Source organism: Lissotriton helveticus, chromosome 9 (genome assembly GCF_964261635.1).
Source record: "Lissotriton helveticus chromosome 9, aLisHel1.1, whole genome shotgun sequence".
NCBI classification, from domain to species: domain Eukaryota; kingdom Metazoa; phylum Chordata; class Amphibia; order Caudata; family Salamandridae; genus Lissotriton; species Lissotriton helveticus.
In genome coordinates this window covers 918623361-918643091 of record NC_136070.1, presented here as the reverse complement: position 1 = coordinate 918643091, position 19731 = coordinate 918623361, and the positions used below count along the sequence as shown (strand labels likewise).

General features: G+C 49.5%; 1 protein-coding gene across 3 annotated transcripts in view; it reads right to left on the bottom strand.

Annotated features, from left to right (window-relative positions):
• The window catches only part of LOC144781995 (RAS guanyl-releasing protein 4-like), a 426385-nt gene that overhangs the window by 142260 nt on the left and 264394 nt on the right, over nt 1–19731 (bottom strand). For all 3 annotated transcript variants that reach the window (XM_078661092.1, XM_078661093.1, XM_078661094.1), the window contains 2 exons: nt 5557–5637; nt 4386–4478 (listed from right to left, as the gene is read on the bottom strand). In XM_078661092.1, coding sequence (XP_078517218.1) covers nt 4386–4478; nt 5557–5637 — 174 coding nt within the window. The remainder of the gene's footprint in view (nt 1–4385; nt 4479–5556; nt 5638–19731) is intronic.

Sequence of the window (19731 nt, the reverse complement as noted above, 5' to 3'; positions counted from 1 at the left end):
TCTCCACTGTTGAAAGAGACCTTGCGCCATCTCTGCCTGGAGACGCCATACGTGATTCTGATGTATCGACATCTGAGATCATCCGCCCTGGCGTTCAGAGAACCTGCCAGGTGTGTGCCCTGCTGTTCTAGCCATGCCCAGAGATGCAGGGTCTATCGGCAAAGGGTCCAGGACCCCACCCACCTTGCTTGTTGCAGTACCACATGGCAGCGGTGTTGTCCGAGAACATCTGCCCCAACTTCCCCTTGACAGAGGGGAGAAATGCTTTAAATGCCAACCGAATCGCTCGGAGTTCCAACAAGTTTTTATGGAGGCCGGTCTCTGCCGGAGACCAGTGACCCCTGATCTCTGCCTATCCCATATGGCCGCCCCATCCCAGAAGTGACGCATCCGTCACAACTTTGAAATTTGGTTGGGGAAGAGAGAGGTCTGCCGTTGACCCAATCGCGGTTCGTTACCACCACTGCAGATCCTTCACAGTTCCTTCCGCGACCTGAACCACGTCAGTGAGATTTCCTCGATGCTATGCCCATTGGAACTTCAAATCCCACTGCAGAGCCTGCATACGCCATCTTGTGTGTCTTGCCAACGGATGCAGGAGGCCATGAGACTCAATAGCCTCAGAGTCAACCTCACCGAAATCCAGGATAGAGGCTGAAAACATCAGAATCATAACCTGAATATCCTGGAGTCGCTGCTCAGGAGGATAAGCCGAAACTGCACTGTGTCCAGAACAGCTCTGATGAAAGGGAGCATCTGAAAAGGAGTCAGGTGTGACTTTGGCACGTTTATAGAGAACTCCAGCGAATGCAGGAGGTCTGCCGTAGTCTGAAGGTGGGAGATGACTGCCTGTGGCAAGGACGCTTTCAACAGCTAGTCGTCTAGGTAGGGGAAGACTGAAACCCCTAGCCTGCGCAGATAAGCTGCAACCACCGCCATCACCTTGGTGAACACCTAAGGGGCACCGGTAAGACCTAAGGGTAGCACGGTAAACTAAAAGTGCTTGTGGCCTACCTTGAACCGCAGTTAATGCCTGTGTCCCGGCAAAATGGGAATGTGAAAATCTGCATCCTCCAGGTCCAACATCACCATTAAGTCTCCTTGGTCTAGAATAGACAAGACCTGAGCCAATATGGGCATTTTGAATTTCGCCTTTATGAGGAAGAGATTGACGGTCCCAAGATCTAAAATGAGCCGAAGCCCTTGTTCTTCTTCGGAATCAGAAAGTAGCGAGAATAACAGCCACCGCCTACTTCTAGAACTGGGACCCTTTCTATAGCTTCTTTGGCCTAAAGAGCTGTAATTTCCTCTTGAAGCAGTTTCAAATGATCCTCCGCCAGCTGTTCCTGAGTTGGCGGAATGGAAGGAGGAAAAGAAAGGAAAGGAAGAGAATAGCCCTTCTGGACAATCTGCAAGACCCACTTGTCTGTTATAGATTTCAAGCGGGGGAGATGATGACGAATTCTCCCACCCACTGGAGTAGTGTGGTCCTGCAGAATCAGCCTAGGAGTGCGTGGAGGCTGCAGCTGCTGGGGGCTGTGTGGTAGACAACTTCTAGCCTACATGCTGAGGACGGGATGTACTGTGTCTACATCCACTCACGGCTTGGGCAGTCTGTGCAGGACGGTGGCTGAGATAGGGCCGACGCGGCTGGAAACCCCATCTGAAATGATGACTGGCCACGAGGAGTGGAGGAAAGACCCAAGGCTCTGGCCATAGCTCGAGAGTCCTTGAACCTGACCAGGGCCGAATCAGCCTTTTCCACAAAAAGGCAGATTCCATCAAAGGGCATGTCCATCAAATTTACCTGGACATCTCCTGAGAAGCAAATTGGATGTATCTATTACAACGCGGTATGTTACATCGCGGTCTTGACAATGCAAGTCATTACATCGACTTGCGCTGGAGGGCACTGGACTTAGGGACAGTGTGAATTACTATTTCAACTCCAGTCTACGTACAGTAGGGAAGGTGTTGGAATAGTAAATTACACTATTCCTTAGTCTAGAGAGCCCTCCAGCACAAGTTGATGTAACGACTTGCGTAGTCAAAACTGTGATGTAACATACTGCGTTGTAATGGATGCGTGGTAAAGGATGTTTCCCAAGCCAGTTGTATGAAGCCAGGCATGGCGCCTCAAGGCCAGCGTTGTTGAAATCAATCTGCCCAGCGAATCGGTCGTAACCAAACCACACAGTATGGCGAATTTTGCTGCATCCCTCCCGTCCTTGACAGCTTGAGAGAGCACAGCCCGGGCCTCCTCTGGGACTGTGGCAGCACCTGCGCAACCGTCTCCCAAAGAGAGTGGGAGAAACGGCCCAATAAGCATGCAGTATTCACCTACCGCAATGCCAGACTGGAGGAAGAAAACTTCTTCCCAAATGAGCCCCGTGTCTTGGATTCCCTATCCGGAGGAGCGGAAGGGAATGCGCCCTGGGATGTGGAGAACTGTACCACCAAACTTTCTGGGGTGGGGCTGAAGAACTTTGGGTCGCCCGGAGCTGGGCGATGGCGGTGTGCAATCGTCCTATTTACAGGAGTCCCTGTGCTAGGTTTGGGCCATGTTCCTAGAAGGACATCCATAAGTACCTCATTAAAAGGCAATAGGGGTTCAGAGGTAGAAGCCCTAGGTTGAAGCACTTCGGTCAGGAGATTAGTCCTGACCTGCACTGAGGGCAACTTCATTCCAAGGACCTCAGCTGCCTTCTTAAACACCATGGCATAGAAAGCCCCCCTCCTCCGTAGCCACAGTAGGAAGAGAGAGCATACCAGTGTCTGGGGAAGTATCCAGACCACTGGCTTCCCCAAGTTCCACATACCAGTCCATAGTCTCCTCAGAGACATCCTAGTTCTCTAATGGGTTCCCAGACTCCTCCCATTCCTCTCCTGAGCCCAGTATGTCCACAAAGTGCTCAGGCGACAACATAGAACCCCTGGGTTCTGTTGACCTAAGAATCGGCGTTGCTCAATGCCATTCTGGCTCCGTGTCATTGGGGATAAGGATGGGGCTTGCGCCACTGATGGGAATCGGTGATGTCACAGGCACCAACTTCGGGTTTGACGCCGGGGGAGGTTGTGTTGGCACGACCGGCGTCGACCCGGATCCAGGGTTGGATCCTTGAGGCCCCACCGGCGCCATGGCCGAAGCCGACGGCGTCAGACCCGATGGGGCCTCATCCGCACCCGCGGGGCCAGAGGGCTCCCCAACGGGATCATTCCTCTCAAATACTCGGCGCATGGCCTCGTAAAAATCTTTAGTTTGAGCTGGAGTGGCTATGGCTCCCGGAAAGGGAGGGAGGCGCGAAGTCGACTCAGGCTCCAGCTCCGCAGAACAGTGCCTAGAGCGTCGGTGCTCCTTACCTCTCTCAATAAACAGATGCCAGTTGAGGTGAAGTCGAAGTCCGCTTGGACTTCTTCTTCTTCTTGAACCTCTTCCCCGAGTGTCCAGAGGACCTCGAATGGGAGGAAGAGGACTTAGGGCTACAAGAGTGGTCCGGCGACCTCCTCTTCTTTGAAATGGACAGTGACCTCCTCGGAGTCTGGCTTAACGGTGTCGACTGCCGGGCCGCGAGCAACTTCATCGCCTGCTCCCTCAAGGTCTTCGGAGCCATCGCCCGACAGTCCGAACACGACTTCGAATCGTGGTCACGTTCAAGATACCACAGACATATGCGGTAGGATTGGTAACCGACATTAGGCGGAAACAGGACCAGCATGGTTTAAAACCTGTCTTCCTACCAGACATCCCTCGCACATGAAGTCGCTACTCAAACAATGTAAACAAAAGTCGAGAAAAAAGCCTGCCAAAAAGCAGCAGAGGGGTAGCTCTTCACGGATCGTCACTTAACTGGCGTGGAAAGAAAAGAACTGACGTCTGCGCGCCTGGATGGCCCTTATGTAGGCACCGGGACGTCATAACTGATGCTACTGACACCAAGGACATCACACAGAGCCGAATGGAGCTACCCAAAGTTGCGCACAAAGGGTATTGCTCAGCAAATGTTTCCGGGTTCAACCTGGGAAATTCAAAGGTAAGGAATCTACAGCTAGAAGTCTCTATCAGATCAATATGATACTGGGCACGAGTATAGCCTCATGAAAAGATGCAACAGTGCAGCACCAAGAAAAAACATGCAGTAGCCTATGTATTGGTTGAAGTGTGACTCAAGCTGGAACTAGAACAAATGGACAGGTACATGCCATACATTTTTGTGTTTTCTCTTCTCTATGTAAATCCCTCTAATGGCCACAGCAGAGTTCTTTAGAATCTGTCATGGCCTACAGCATGTACGTGAATGAAAATGCTGACAAGGTGGCATCAAGTACACTGTCAGGTAAGACCCAAAAAAAAGCTAAACAGAAGGTGCACTATGTGCAATACTTACATCCACCATCTGCTGCACATGCTTGATAGTAGTGCCATGGTCAGAGGGACCCCACTCTACTACCGCCTCTGGGGGTTTATAAGGGGTTGAAGGCTAGAAGCAGAAGAGAGACAGTTTGGGACACATAATTAGCAAAAGATGCTGCAGTGTGGCTGAGGGTTGTGATGATTCTAAAGTCGCCACAGGCTCATATGCTTTACCTGCCAATACATTCCTTATAAAAGCAGAAGAAACATGCCCTTTACATTCCTTACGAGAGTACACTCACCTCAGCTCAGAGGAACACAAGCAATACGTTTATTAACTGCAAAAAGGCCAAAACAACGTGAACCCAACTTACTTTAAATAGAAACGTGGAATGTTCCCTTTAGTTTACCACAGGGTCTCACAATGAACATGTCCACTTACTCACCTTAGGCAATATTAAGAATGGACCATTGTTTCATCCTAAACTAAAATATTTGCTATGTCCTTGCACTAACTCGAATTATCATTCAGCTGGCGTGATACATACATTGGTAGTTGTATTCATTTCTGGACATTCAAATAATGCCATGCTAGTGCCAATGAAATGCCCTTCAAGAGAACATCAATCTGCTCCTTGTTAACATATGGCTACTTGCTCAGTGGATAACGTGTCTCTTCAATCACTTTGGAAAGAGTCTATACACTTCCCCAATCAATCGTGGTAATGACCGGCGTAGATGATAGACTTTTCTAGTATTCGAGGGACATCATGAACGAGCCCATTTGCTACAGCAAGAGGCCCCCAAAGAATGGGCCTGACTGGTGCCGTAGAATCAGCACAAATGTGTGTGGTCGAGGGCCACCATAATTATTAGAATGAATGTTCTTCACTGAAAACTTGAGGGTTATTGTTACATACCCGGCTGGTGCTAGGACAGAACACCAGATCTTTTGTACGTTCACAACTCTTGATGATATGGAAAGTCTAAGTAGTTTTCCATTCATCTAAAACAACTACCAATGAATGATAAGACGAATGCACCTTGTTAAAAGTAAAACATTTCTTCATATGCTGGTAAACATAAGAGAAGTTACAGTTAAAATCCTCTAAAATAACATGAGCCTTTGTGTGTGGACGTTTTAAATCCGCCCCCCAACTCCACCCACCAAAGCCCACCTCCTCCATGCATTCCCCTTCTCTTACCAATGTGCGTGGATTTTTAGCCTCTCGAGAGTACGACAGCTGGTAAATGTCATCTTCTGTGTAGAATAGGTCCAGGGACAGCTGAATATAAAAGACATTTTATAATTAGTTGGTCAGGGGAAGGCAACCCAGTGCAATCATCTATCTGTTAAACAATACTCCAAGTCGACATTCCAGGTGAAACCAACGACTAAAGCAGCATTTTGTCTATAAATAAATAAACAATCAAAATAAATTGGAATTACTCCAGTGGTCATGGCCTGTAGATTCTCTCCTTTAGCTTCATAATCACTCCATGCCCAGTGTGATGCCTGACATGTCACTGGTGCACAACTTCTAGAAAGTGAACCATCAGGCTCAGTAGATCAAAAAGATTCACAAAGGAATGAAACAAGTTGAGCACAATGTCAAAGGCAGATTTTAAAAGCAAAAGATCTATCTCTTTAGAGGTCCATAGAGTATCAATAGAAATCTACCACTTGGACCACAATACGTTTCTTAGTCAAGATGACCTACACTCCAAATAATTATATCCCATATGAAGCCATTAAAGTTTCGCCTAGTGTGCTGACTTCTACAAAGTTACTTAAGGATTTAAAATAATTGCTTAGCAGAAAATAAAAGAGACATTAAGAGAATGCATGAAGCTACAAAATAAAATCTCAAGCCTTGCCAACTAAGTCCTGCTTAAATTCTAACCTCTCTCCAAACCGGACATTATGAATCTAAGCTGCATCATCCTTCACTGCTCCCTCAGAGAACGCTTCATCTCCATCATTCTTAAAAGTGGAGACATCTGAGGAATATATTTTCGGTACCAGTTGGAAATTCATTAAGTTGACCCTCGACCTAAATACTAAATCAGAGTTAAAGCTAATACTGCTTATTTTTGTTCCCTAAAACAAGGCCTATTTGAAAGATGCATGTTACAAAACAATTAAAATTAGTTAGTCGATGGTTACATTAACTGGGCCTAAACATCAACTATTTTACAGATGTGGGATTAAATCGGATTTTATCAATCTATAAGGATGCAAGCAGGTCAATGCTGTGGACTTTATTGGCTATGATTTTGTTCTTCGGGGATTTCTTGAAAGCCTGAATGAAAGGCATCGCTCTGAGGTCCAGGACAAGAGGGGAAAAGGTGGGCAACAAAGGAAGGTGATCGACTGTGATAAAGACTACGCATAGATCATGATGTGTTAGAATGTAATGCTGGCACTTGTGATGGACAGCAGAGGTAAATAAGTGGGCTTTATAGGTAAGAGTAGTCTCAAACAAACAGAGCCATCAAAATATGAATAAGACAGGATCCTGTAAGGTGCGTATGAAAAAGTTGCATATCAGCTTGAGGAGCACCTGTCCTTCGACAAAAGTGAGACTCACCTGTACCTGGAAACCTTTACAACTTCCATCACTCCCTACTTGATTAGGGGGTAATGACAACTGTCTTAAACTAGGAGGTAAGTATTGCAAGGGAGTGAATTTGTGAAGAGTTTTTAATGTGAGAGAATGTTTAAAAGGACAGGGCAAATAGTTAGCAATGTAAAAAAGGGCACAAGAAAGATTGGCTGACTTGAGGAATGTGGATGAGTGGAGGGACCATCTGAGAGACAAGGGACAGTGGAGTGAGCATTTGAATGGATCTAATGGTTAGGAGGGACTTTAGAGCAGTGCAGAAGAGAGTGATCTTGGAGGTGATGTGAGGTCAGAGGCAATGGTTTAACTCTAGTTAATGTTTCGGAATTTGCAGTTCTCATAGCAACAGAGAAGAGTGCAGGATTGCAAGTTCAAAGAAGCAATGACAGCTTTTGGGAAATAGAGACTTATCTAGACTCATTCATAGCCAGCCCAAGTTAGTTATTGCGAGGCTCTTAGTAGAAGGAGGAACAGTGTAATACCATCGACATCATTAGGGGTAGTAAGAGTTCCGAACAATACTCCATGGATCACTGTTGCCACCTGAGAGGCAGGCTCTCCAGCTGAAGTCTATTAGAAGAGTCCAGTGAAAGAAGAGAGACGGGATACTCTAGGATCAAGAGTCAGTCAGAAGTGAGCCAAGGCGTAGCAGAGTGCAGAGGGAAAACTAAGGACTACTCATCAACCTCTCTAGTAAAGAGCAAGACTGGCTCGGTGATGATGTTTCAAGTTATGCTCCAATCCCAGCAATGTTTCATCTAAGTTTCAGTGTGCGTTCCTGGCCGGATTGCTTCTAGGCAAAAACACCTTGGGGATTAATTATGTTATATGTATCAGGAAAAGAGAAGGGTGGTGGATGTTAACTTGATAGTAGGGTGTATTTTTCTTCCTTGCAGATCATCGCAGAATTACCTCTGTGATGGCACTGTCACTTTATTTATTTATTTATAAGTTTTCTATAGCGCGAAAATGACCCAAGTGGGTATCAGAGCGCTTTACATAAGGTTGAAGAAGAAATAGGAACACAGCTCAAATAGACAAGACAAGGTACAAGTAGGTGAATGTGCAACAAGCGCAAAAATTACATAATGGAGGGAAATAGGGAGAAGGCTCTGGTAGCAAGAAGATAAGGACAATATCCATCAAGAACAAAAGGGGCATTATGGCAGGCAACAGTAGGTCGCAACAGATGACATGTAATAGTTAGGATATTCAAAAAGTCGAGGTAAGAGGAGCAAAGTTTCTAGATCAGCGCACTGTTCATTAGTAGTCCTTTCACTTCCCTTTTGAATGTAAAAGTGGATGGAATAAGCCTTGTCGCCACTGGCAGGGCGTTCCAGATTCTCGGGGCAGTGCCCGAGAATGTACGATTGTAGATTTTAAGCTTATTGAATTTCTTTGGCTCGAGCAGCAAGGTGCCGGTGCTCCTTGTGGGCCAGGAGCCCCCAGAAAGTTTCAGCTTATTTGCCAGGTAGAGTGGGGTATTAAAGTGAAGAGCTCTATGAGTCATACAAGCAATCTTTAATTGGGTCCTTGCCTCAAAAGGAAGCCAGTAGAGTGATTTCAGGTCCGGGGAGATGTGGTTGTTCTTCTTGGAACCCGTGATGAGTCTTGTAGTCGCATTTAGCGAAGCTCTGATGGGGGCTAAGCTGAGTTTCGGCAGTCCGCATAAAGTAGCACTGACATATTCTAGTCTGGAGATGACCAGTGCTTGCACTGCCAATTTGAAGTCCTCTTGAGGCAGATAGAGTTTGAGTTTTCTTAGGATGCACAGCTGGAACTTCGCTCCTTTGGTAGATGCTCTGATGTGATCTTGCATGTTTAGGTTTTTATCAAGCAGAATTCCAAGTTATTTCGTGGAGTCAATGAGGTGTGGTGTGCATTTGAGTGCGGTGAGATTAGAGAGATATTTCACAACAGTGGGGGTTTGCCTAGCCGGTGCAATGAGGAGGAATTCCGTCTTGAGGGCGTTTAGTTTAAGGTGGTTGGAGGTAAGCCAGTTTAGGGTTTTGAGCAGGGTTCCGTTGAGAGCATTGATGTCTTTGGGGGAGGAAATTTTCATATATAGTTGGGTGTCATCGGCGTACATGTGATATTGGGTGTTAGTGGCTTTAAGAATTAGCGTCAGTAGTTCCAGCAAAAGGTTAAAGAGCGTGGGGGAGAGTGAGGACCCTTCTGGAACACCCAGCATGCAGGGACTGGGGTTGGATAGAGTCTGATTGGATTTGACTCTTTGAGTTCTATTGTTGAAGAAAGAGGCAAACCATTTAAGGACCGTGCCAGATAGTCTCATTCTGCATTCAAGGAGGTGGAGAAGATTGTCATGCTTGACAGTGTCGAATGCAGATGAGAGATCGTGAAGAATTAACAGGCAGGCTTCGTTCTGGTCCAGTAAAGTGAGAGTGTCATCCACTATGTAAGTGAGGGCCGTTTCGGGACTGTGGCCAGTGCGGAAACCCGATTGAAATTGGTCGAGGAGCTGGAATTGTTTAATGTGTCTGCGCAGTTGTTCATGTACACATGTCTCCAGTAGTTTAGCCAGGGTAGGAATGTTTGTGATTGGTCTGTAATTATTCAGGTCTTCCAGGTCAGCCAAGGGTTTTTTAAGGATGGGGAGCACTAGGCCCTCCTTCAGGCAGTCCGGGATCTCGCCTTGACGGAGAGATGATGATGTTGATGATCTTGGACCAGAGCGGTGCTAATGAGACTATCATTTCTTTATAGAAGTTGGGGGGGAGGGGGTCATTGAAGTGGTTTGAGGGTTTAATGGTCGAGAGAGTGTTCAGGATGGTAATGTCATCGATGGGTGTGAATTGACTCCAAGAGGCATTGTTTTTGGGAGAGAAAACAGACTGGCTGGGGGGGCATGGAGAGGGAGGAGGCAGTGAAAGTAAGAGTGCAGCAGACCTTAGATCAGATGAAATTTTGTTCAACTTTTCTAGGAAGAAGTCAGCAACCGCTTCACACTTTGGCTTGTGTTTTAATCAGCTCAAATAGTCGTTTTGGGTGATTTCTTGCTTTGTCAAGTTGGGCTTTGAAGAAGGAAAGTTTTGTGGAACTAATGAGTTTGTTGTATCTACTTCTTTTGAGTCTTAGGATTTTTAGAAGTTCCGTGGAGGGAGTGGATCTCCAAGTGCGTTCAGCTAGTCTAAGGCTGCGTCTTCCACGTTTAACCAAGGTTTGGAATCCTTGACGGGTATTCTTTTTAGTTGTAGGGGGGCCCTAGCATTCAGCGCCAAGAGCATGGCATTGTTATAGTGTTCAGTGAGGTTGTGCACGTCGGTCATGTTTTCAGGCGGTGGAAGGGAGTCATTGCAGTGCGTTATGAGATCATTAGTGCTAGTGTTGAGAAGCGATCTTTTCCAGTGTTTTGAATTTAGTGGTTGTGATCTATTGGGGAACCAGCATTCAAGGATAAGGAAGTTGATATAGTAATGGTCCGACCAGTCACAGGGAAGAATAGATTTGAGATGAATGGTGTTGGGGTTGGAAGTGATTAGATCAAGTGTCGAGCCTAAGTTGTGTGTGGGGTTGTCGCAGAATTGAGAGAGAGAGATGTCTGTTAGGAAGTTCTTGAGAGTGTTAACCGCCTGATCATGCGGGTCATTCCAGTGGAGGTTGAAGTCACCAAGGAAGATCTGTGGGTAGTGATGGCCCAGGTTGGAGGAGATGTTTGCCATAGTTTGAACAATTAGAGGGAGTTTATCACCACGGGGGTGGTAGAAGATGTGAAGGGAGCATAAGAGTCTGTCTGCACTAGTGATGTCTATTCCTAAGTATTCACAGGAAAAGAGATTAGCTTAGGAGGATTGTTTTGCTATGAGAGAGTTGCGGAAGATGCAGGCTATGCCACCTCCTATTTTCTTGACGCGGTCTAGTCTGATAATTTTGTGGCTGGGAGGGACTAGTATGTCAAAGATAAGAAGAGAGGAGTCATTGAGACAGGTTTCTGTGAAGACAAGGAGGTCCAGTTCTTGGGCAAGGTCTGCAGCATGTTTAACCGCTGACCTGCAGTTTAGTAACATGCAGTTCAGGTGAGGTTTGTGCAGGCTATCAGTGAGCGGTGTGTGTGTGAAGGGGATCTGCATGAGATTATTAATGTTTAAGGCATTGGTGTTGAGTCTGGGTGCTCTGTAAGGGTTAGGTGTGATGCTTTGGATGGGTTCCGAGGAGCATTAGCTTCGGACCGTTCGAGCTGGGGGCAGGTAGTGGAGCAGATTGTGCTGATCTAGAAGGGACTGAGGTGAGTAAGTGCGGAGAGATGTACTTTCTGAGCAGTAATATGGAATATGTAAAGAATCTGGGGCAGCAGGGTCATCTTGACGGCAGCGATACGCCCCAGCCAGGACAGATTGAGCTGTTTCCACCTTCTAAGATTGTCACGAAGTCGGGAACTGAGTCTAGCGTAGTTGGCCTCTGCGGTGGCTTGCACCGCCGGGGCCAGCAGGACTCCCCAAGTATGGGATTGTACATGCTGACCACTGTAGGTCAAACTCAGCCTTGGCGTCCTCTAGCACCTCTGGCGATAGCGATATATTCAGGGCCTTCGATTTCGCCACATTAATCTTAAAGCCCGAGGCCAGCGCAAAGGCGTGAAGCTCAACGAAGAGCGCTCGGAGGGATTGCATCGGGTTGGTTAGGGATAGTAAGATGTCGTCAGCGTACAAACTGATCGTGTGTGTGTCCCCGCCAAATGGGATGCCCGTAATGAGATCGTGCTGCCTCACCCACTGCGCCAATGGCTCCATATAGAGCGCGAACAGGAGGGGAGAGAGTGGGCACCCCTGTCTAGTTCCCCTGCCAATTGCAAACCGTGGGGAGGTGTGGCCGTTAACCCGGACTGCCGCGTTTGGTCGGCGGTAACAGTTAAATACACTGTTGCGAAGGGTTTCCCCCACCCCGAATCGTTGTAGCACCAGGTCTAGATAGGGCCAATGTACCCTATTGAATGCCTTCTCCGCATCGATCGTGAGGAGCATGCAGTCCGGTCTCGTCCGTGACCCCGCCTCTATGAGGTGGAGGACTCGCCTGGTGTTGTCGCTTGTTTGCCGCTGTGGGATGAAGCCTGCCTGGTCGGGCTCCACCAGTTGCTGCATATAGGGTGCTAGGCGACTCGCAAGGATGCCGGTGTAGAGCTTCAGATCAATATTCAACAGGGAGATCGGCCGGTACGAGCCGCATTGGGTGGGGTCCCGTCCCGACTTGGGAATTACCGAAATGGCCGCCTCCAGCAGGTCAGGGGGGATGGCACCAGGCTGATCGAAGGTGTTGAAGAGATCTCTCAGCAGCGGGGCCACTTGTGGGCAAAGGGTCTTATAGAAGGCCGCTGTGTAGCCATCCGGGCCCGGGGATTTCCCCAGTTTGAGGTGAGAAATCGCAGATATGACCTCCTCCAGGCCTATGGGCCGGTCGAGGAACGCTGTCTGTGCCTCATTTAGGGATGGGAGAGTTGCGCCTCACAGGTAATCTCGGCCATCTTGCAGGTCAAGGCGGTCCGCTGCATAAAGATCAGCGTAGTAGTCACCAAAGGCAGCGGCGATGGCTGCATCGTCTGTGATGGGGGCGCCGTGGCTGGGCTGGAGGGTATGGACATGTTGCCTCTGGCGCTGCTCCCGCAATCTGCTCACCAGCAATTTCCCGCAGCGGTCCCCTCCGGTATAGTACGCGTGTCTGAGGCGCATGGCAGCATATTCTGCCACATCCTGGTGTAGGGCCGCCAGCATTTTCCGTTCCATGCATAGCTGACGCCATGCCCGCGCCGCCCCCGTGCGCTGGTGCATCTGCTCCAGTTCAGCCACTCGCTGGGTGAGTTTGGCTCGTTTCTGCGCGCGTTCCCTATTGTTAGCCGTAGCTATGGAGATAAATTCACCGCGGAGGACCGCCTTAAGAGCCGCCCATTGTGTAGCCTTAGAGGTATCGTCGTTGGCGTTGTGAGTGAGGAACTGAGCAGGCACCGTCTTAATCCGCTCCAACGTGGATGGAGCCTGTAGGAGACCATCTCGCAACCGCCAGTGCCGCTGAGGGCTGGACGCGGCCGAGACAAGGAAGGATGCCACCACCGGTGAGTGATCAGACAGAGAGGCCGTGAGGATCTCCACGTCCTGTGCTTGAAGCACCAGTTGGGAGGAGCATAAAAAGTGGTCAAGTCGCGCATATGTTTTGTGGGCCACGGAGTAATAAGTGTATGCTGTCGCCCGTGGGTGTGCGTGTCTCCAAAGATCAACGAGATCCAGTTCCGAGATGTGAGTGTGCCCCGCAGCCGACAGTGCCCCCACTTGACCGGACCGCTGGCCAGAGCGGTCCGCTGTGTTGTGAAACACAAGATTAAGATCCCCCCGAGTAGTAAATGTGGATGCGTGGTAGCTGTGGCCGCCTCCAGGGCAGTGTGCAGAAATTTCTCCTGGCCTTCGTTGGGTGCATAGACGGTACCCACTAACAATGTCTGACTGGCAACTTGGAAGCGATGGACTAATAACCTGCCCCTAATCTCGGCCTCCTTTTGTAGAACCCTCCCCCTAAGGGATTTGGCCACTAATATCGCTACCCCGGCTACCTTCTTGTTAGCAGACGAGAAGAACTGCCAGGGAAAGGCGCGGGACTTAAGTCTGTGTTGGTCCTTGGGCAGCAGATGAGTTTCCTGCAGGAGGCAGATGTCCGCCTTCGAGTTTTCTAGGAGAGATAGGACCGCTTTGCGCTTGATAGGGTTATTGAGCCCTCGCACGTTAAGCGAGAGAACTGTCAGGGGGTGTGTCATTCTAAGCAGTTAGCTGGGCTAGCTACGCGCGGCGCCAGGCCTGCAACAGTCTGAGGCAGAGCTGCTCCGCGTTCTGCGTGTGATGGCCTAGGAACCCCCAGGGGAACTCCAAAGGACGTGGACAAGGAGAACCCCCTCTCCCCCCCCTTAATACCAACTCCCAACTCATCCTCCCCACCCCCCCTTCAAACCAGCCTTCCAGAACTTCCCCAGGCCCACCTGCGCCCCCCCCACATCCCTGCCTTCCCCTCAACCTCCCCAGAACAAACCCTGAAACTAGAACAAATTATAGTCTCAGGCCTACTTGCGCAAGGCGCAGGTCCGTAGTAAGTCAGTGTAGAGGGTAACGCGGCAGCGGCCGAATCGGCGGCTCCCCGACCCGTCACCCCATGCAGAGCTGAAGTGTGAAATCAAACCCCTGGAAAATATTGTCTTACAGTTTGGTCGCCGTGTTATCCGCTACTTCTTGCACAGCCGCCTCTCGTTCTTGAGCGACTGTAGCAGGGTCAGGTTTCGGGATGGACTTCGGGGATCGCCTCCGTCGTACTGTCTGCCATCCCTCCCCTGGTCGCCGCAAGGGGCCATCTTGCGATCTGCTAGGAGATGCGTCTCTAGAACCTGCTTCCTTCGGCACATCAATATCCAGTAAAGCACAAGTGTCACGGAGTGACTTGATCTGGTGCAGCGATCCTTTCCACCTAAAGATTAGACGAAACGGGTGGCCTCAGGAGTAAGGTATTCCGTTATCTGTCAGAAAGTTCGTCGTTATCCGGAAGGATTTACGTTTCTGTAGGGTGATGGCGGAAAGGTCTTGGAAGAGAGCTATGGGTTCGTCCCGGAAGAGGATTGGTTGTTTCGCTCGGGCCTCTCGTAGAATACGTTCCTTCAAGGGGAAGTCCGGGAGGAAGGCCAGTATGTCTGGGGGCGGGGCTGGCGCCCTTCGTGCCATGCCGACCCTATGTGCCCGGTCGATCCGTATCATAAATTCCTCCGACTCTCCCAGGATCTCTCGGAATAGGTCCTGCAGATACTCGACTATATTGTTCCCTTCGGACTTCAAGGGGGCTCCACGGACCCTTATGTTGTTCCGCCGGGAGCGGTTCTCAAGGTCCTCTGAGTGCGACTGTAAATCTACTTGCTGGTTTTGGAGACGGAGAATCTCCTGCTGCAGCCTTTCCACTTCCATGCTGCGGGATTGGTCTGCCTATTCCACCGATGCCACTCGCTCGCCCAGGCCGTCTAGGTCTCGACGCAGCTCCCGTTGTTCTCCCGCCAATTCCTGTTTCAAGGTTTGGAAGTCGTCCCTCAGAGTGTTAAAGAGGGAAGCCAGGAAGGCTTTAGTGATGGGGGCGGTCTCGTCATCCTGTCCCAGGGGGCTTGCCGGCGCCTTCGGGGACGCCGAGGTCTGGGCCTTTTCCCCTTTCGTCGCGTTTTTGTGGAGGTCTACGATATTCCGGGTTCCCTTGCGTCCCGCGTGAGCCATGTCACCGATATGTGGGACCGTGAAGTCCCGACGTGGGAGTTCAGAAGGGCGCTGGTGACACTCAGGTGACGGTGGGTGTAGGTCCTGTTAGGGCTGTTGAGCTAACCGAGTCCGTCGTATGGTAGGTGCTGGGCCAATATGTGGTCCTGTGTGGTCGGGGTGCTTGGGAGTCGTCTGGCGGTGAGCCGGGTCCGGGCCAGTGAGCAGGGCCAGGCGGGATATCCAAGGGGAAGACCGATGGGGCACCTCAATTTGGCGTGGCGGTGGTGGATGCTTACATGTCCAGGCCGATGTCTCTGCTGGGCCGTGGGAGTTGTGGGCCGGGGGACCGCAGCGCCTCTGCTTGCGTGCTCGGGGGTCCCGCCTCAAGGCTCGAAACCTTAGCTGTCAATCTCCGGTAGTGGCTACAGGCTCTGGGGGCAAACCGCCCCGTGCAGGACTCGTCTCGGGGGTCCCAGCGTGGTCCGTGGAAGTGGGTTGTGGGTCGTAGGTGCTTCCAAGGTGACTGGAGGGGTCAGGTCTGCACACCCCCCTGGGTCGATAACGGCGTTCCGAGCTCCGCCTCCGTCGTCCCCTCAGCGCGGTTCCCGACCAGCAGCGGCCGGCTCCAGCTCCTCGTTCGGGGGTAAGTGGCTCTGCTAGGCGCCAGGGGCGTACAGCATTGCCCCGCCTCAGTCCTCCCTGGTGCGACCGCGGCCTATGTGGGCCGGGGCTCGGTCCGGCACCCTCGTCGCAGCCCGCCCTGCTTACTTCTGTGCAAGCTCCCTTTTCCAGCTGCGGGGGGGGCTTCTGCTCTTATCTCCGGGGGTCCGCAGATCTCCCAGGGATCCCACCAGCACCCGGTGCGCAGGAACAGCCCTCCGGCTCCGGTCTCCTCCCGGACCAGGCCCAAAGCCGGGGGCTCGAGTGGTCTGGTCGCCGGTGCCGCCGCCGGCCGGGGCCTCTGCCTTCGTGTCAGCCGGGGGTACGCTTCGCGGTCGCTGCGTTTTCACCTGAGGCCCCGGCAGAGTCGGCGCTTGTCTTCTCCGACTGCCCCGGCCCCGGGGTGCAGGGCTCCGGGCTCACTCCCGGCGGCCAGCGTCCGCGGGCGCCATTTCCTCGATAGTTAAGGCCGGGAGTCCCTGGCGTGTGTAATCAGGCTCCGGAGGGCTGCGCAGTCCGGAGCCTCGGCGGAAGTATATCAGGAGCAGGCGTGTCGGCCCCGACTACCAAAACAGCGGTTTTGGGGTGTAACACGCAGATATAGAAGGGCTTTGGGGTTCAGGGCCGGGGAGCCTCGTCGAGACACGTCCGACTAGACCGCCATCTTGGCCACGCCCCCTTGAATGACAATTTTGAGAGATAGAAGTACTTGGTTTATTTCCTTTGCAGCATGCTCTGAAAGTGGATTATGAATCACGTGGAGGGGAGGCGGAGGATTGGACAGTGGGAGGGGCGGGGGGAGACCCGGGCTGGTTGAGGGGTGAAGTCAGCAAGAGGGGAGGTCTCTTTGTGATGAGCAGGAGTGCAAGGAGAGCGGGCAATGGGATGGAGAGTGGGAGAAGGGAGGTTGTGAGAGTTCCCTCTGTTCGCATGTATGTTTTTGCACACTGTCTGATGTATGGGGATTCCCTCATATCAGCTAAGGGTGGCAATGTCACCTATGGCAATGAAACCCAGTCAAAGCTTAGCAACTGGTTAGGTAAGAGAAAGGATTTTCAGTGTTACTATTTTAAGAAGAGCCCCACACTCTGTGTATGTTGTCACATTTATGGTGTAATCTAGTATTCTCTACATTTACCTTCTGACGTGTGTTTCCTGCATGGCCCATTGTAGTTTTCCCTATGTTAGCCTAATTGTGCATGTTGTAGGCCGCACTTTCTTTTCCACATGTTACTATATAAACACGCTTGCTTTTGTGCAACATTGTATTTTCACAAAGCCTGCGTATGGTTTCATGTTCTGTTCCTTTATTGGGATTTATTCAGAACACTATAGACAAGGTCAAACAACAATGCCTCTTGTCATTCTTTCTGGTCAGGCACTAGCACCTAGACATAACACGAGAATACAGCTGCTGTTTATGAGCACACGTCATTTAACTGAGCAGAGAATTTTAGGTAGACACATCGAGCGAAGGTCTTGAGGCAATATTACACGTCAGCTGAGATGTAGAATGTCCATCTATGAATGCTAAGGTAGGGGTCTGCCACTAATCCCAGAGATCTTTGATATATAATCATTGAGCTTCTTTGCAAGGGAGGGGAGTTCAGGATATTCCGTCTTATAACATGACAGGGCTTTTTATGGTATATGGTTTATTGACAAGGCTAACAGTATTTATAGTATGGATTTGTTTTCTAATTGTGGCGCAAAAACTGCATTTTAAAACACAATAGTTTGAATAAATATTTTAAACTTCCTTTGTGTCTCTTATTCATTTTACTGTGGATGAGTGCGAGTGAGAGAGCAAAAGGGTGTGTCCTATTACCGCAATCCCTGGGAGGACCGGGATTGTTGTGATCTGAGGTGCCAACTCACTTGTTTCTCTGGTAAGGTCAGGAAAGCAAGTGAGGTACTATAGCTAGTCGGACTCTGGCTCATAGAAAAAAAAGGTGGTATGATGACTCAGTCCCTACATGCCGATGGTTTATGATCCCAAGCATAGTTCTGTTCCGGAGCAGAATCCCTGCACCACTTCTTTACATAATATTGCATTTTGCTTTAATTCATGTGGGTATTATTAGCTCAAGCGCTGCTTAGTGGGCACAAGGCTAATCCAGTGGTGGCCACCAGAAAATGAAGATGGGGGCAGGCAAGGGTGGGGAGAACGTTGGCCAAAACATAATTTAAAAAACATACCTGTTGTTTCTGCTGCCTTCGACAGCGACTTCAGTGCTTCTCTCCCGTGAGTCACTGGGAAAGCATAGACTCCCCACCCAATGCAGGCGCATCTCTCATTATATGAGAACAGCACCAGGATTGGTCTGAGCAGACTGATCTGCCGCTCAGACACTGCCTGGAGCCTGTGTTTTTTCTCCAACAGCTAGGTTGGACAAATAGAAGTGTGCATGTCAATTTGCCCGACCTAAGACGGCCAGTCAATCTGATATGTACATTTCTAAGTGCTCAGCACTCCCCCCTGTCATGGCCCAGCGCCAACCCGCTCTACAGATGTAAGCCGCATCCAGTGCCAGTGTCATAGAAAAATAAAATAATATTATTGTGTCATTATCACTTTATTTTTCTTTGACTGAATCTGACGAGTTGAGCAATGTCCCACCACCATTACGGAGGAGCAACACCTGGACTACTCTCACACCCAACGGACGGGGATTCAAGACATGAATGAGTGTGAAGAACGGAGTTCACATACCAAAGGGCAAATTTGGTAGAATCACATACGTGATAGATCATTGGTATTTATATTTGGTGCCAAACCTATGTAATAGAAGTGCAAGATGGGGCTTCAATTGAAACAAGAATTAGTCACTGTACCTTTCAAAGACCTGACAAAAAGGTCAGCTGGTTGCAGAGTTAGGTGGTGTAGCACAGAATGAGTGAAGAGCTATGAAAATCCCCTAAGGGATTATAGAGTAAGAAATGAAGGGTGACAGAAGCCTGTTTGGGCAATCATGGCCGACAGGAACATTCTGTAAGTAATACTTTGGCCACACTCTTTTGCTTTATTTGTCTGTTTGTAGGTAGCATGCAGTGCAAGATGCACTTCAAAGTGATTTTGGGAAGAGGAAGGTCATACAGTAGCAGAGGATGGTAAGCCTGGACCCGATTGAGCACATGAAGGTGATAGATAACTATGTTCAACTAAGGCCATCAGACTTGTAGACATCTAGTCTCAAAAGACTTAAACTTCAATGGCTGTAAATTGTTCACCATGTTGGTGTTTAGACTGCAATTCATATATCTAGCATGTGTGTAGGGTCACACTTATGTATGAATGAGTAATAAACATTTCCTTAAACATTAGCCTTAAAGATGGATTTTTTTCTAGTTAAATGCATAGTTAAGGCTGAACAAATTTCATTGATAGGAATATCATGGTCTGCACTCTAATTATTAGACTGCCAGTAGGAAGTGATTCATTACAAAGTCTGAAGGCACCTCGAGTGGCATAAGCACATTCTAAAATATCTGACATCAGACCATGTAGAGATGTTGAAGTCTCTCCACGTAATCATATCCCTTGGAACATGTGCAGTAACTTGTAATAATTTCCCATTTTCCAATCTTTACTGCACAGAGGACACTGCAATGATATTTTATTCACACTCCATTCCCAAGTGTCTACTGTAACCAACTAAAATTTGCAACAGAAGTCTTGCAGGACTGGTTCCTGCTGCAGCTGTCAGTGAGTGACAGAAACCATAGAGGAAGGGGTGGGAAGGCTTCGGGTAAATGATGGTGTTTTATATCCCTTAAAGCTCCTTGCAGAGGTAGAAGAGCACCTGTACCATTCTGTGGAGAAGTGTGGCTCAGGGGTTAGAGGCAGCAGACCCGGAAGCTGAGATCGGTCCTGGAC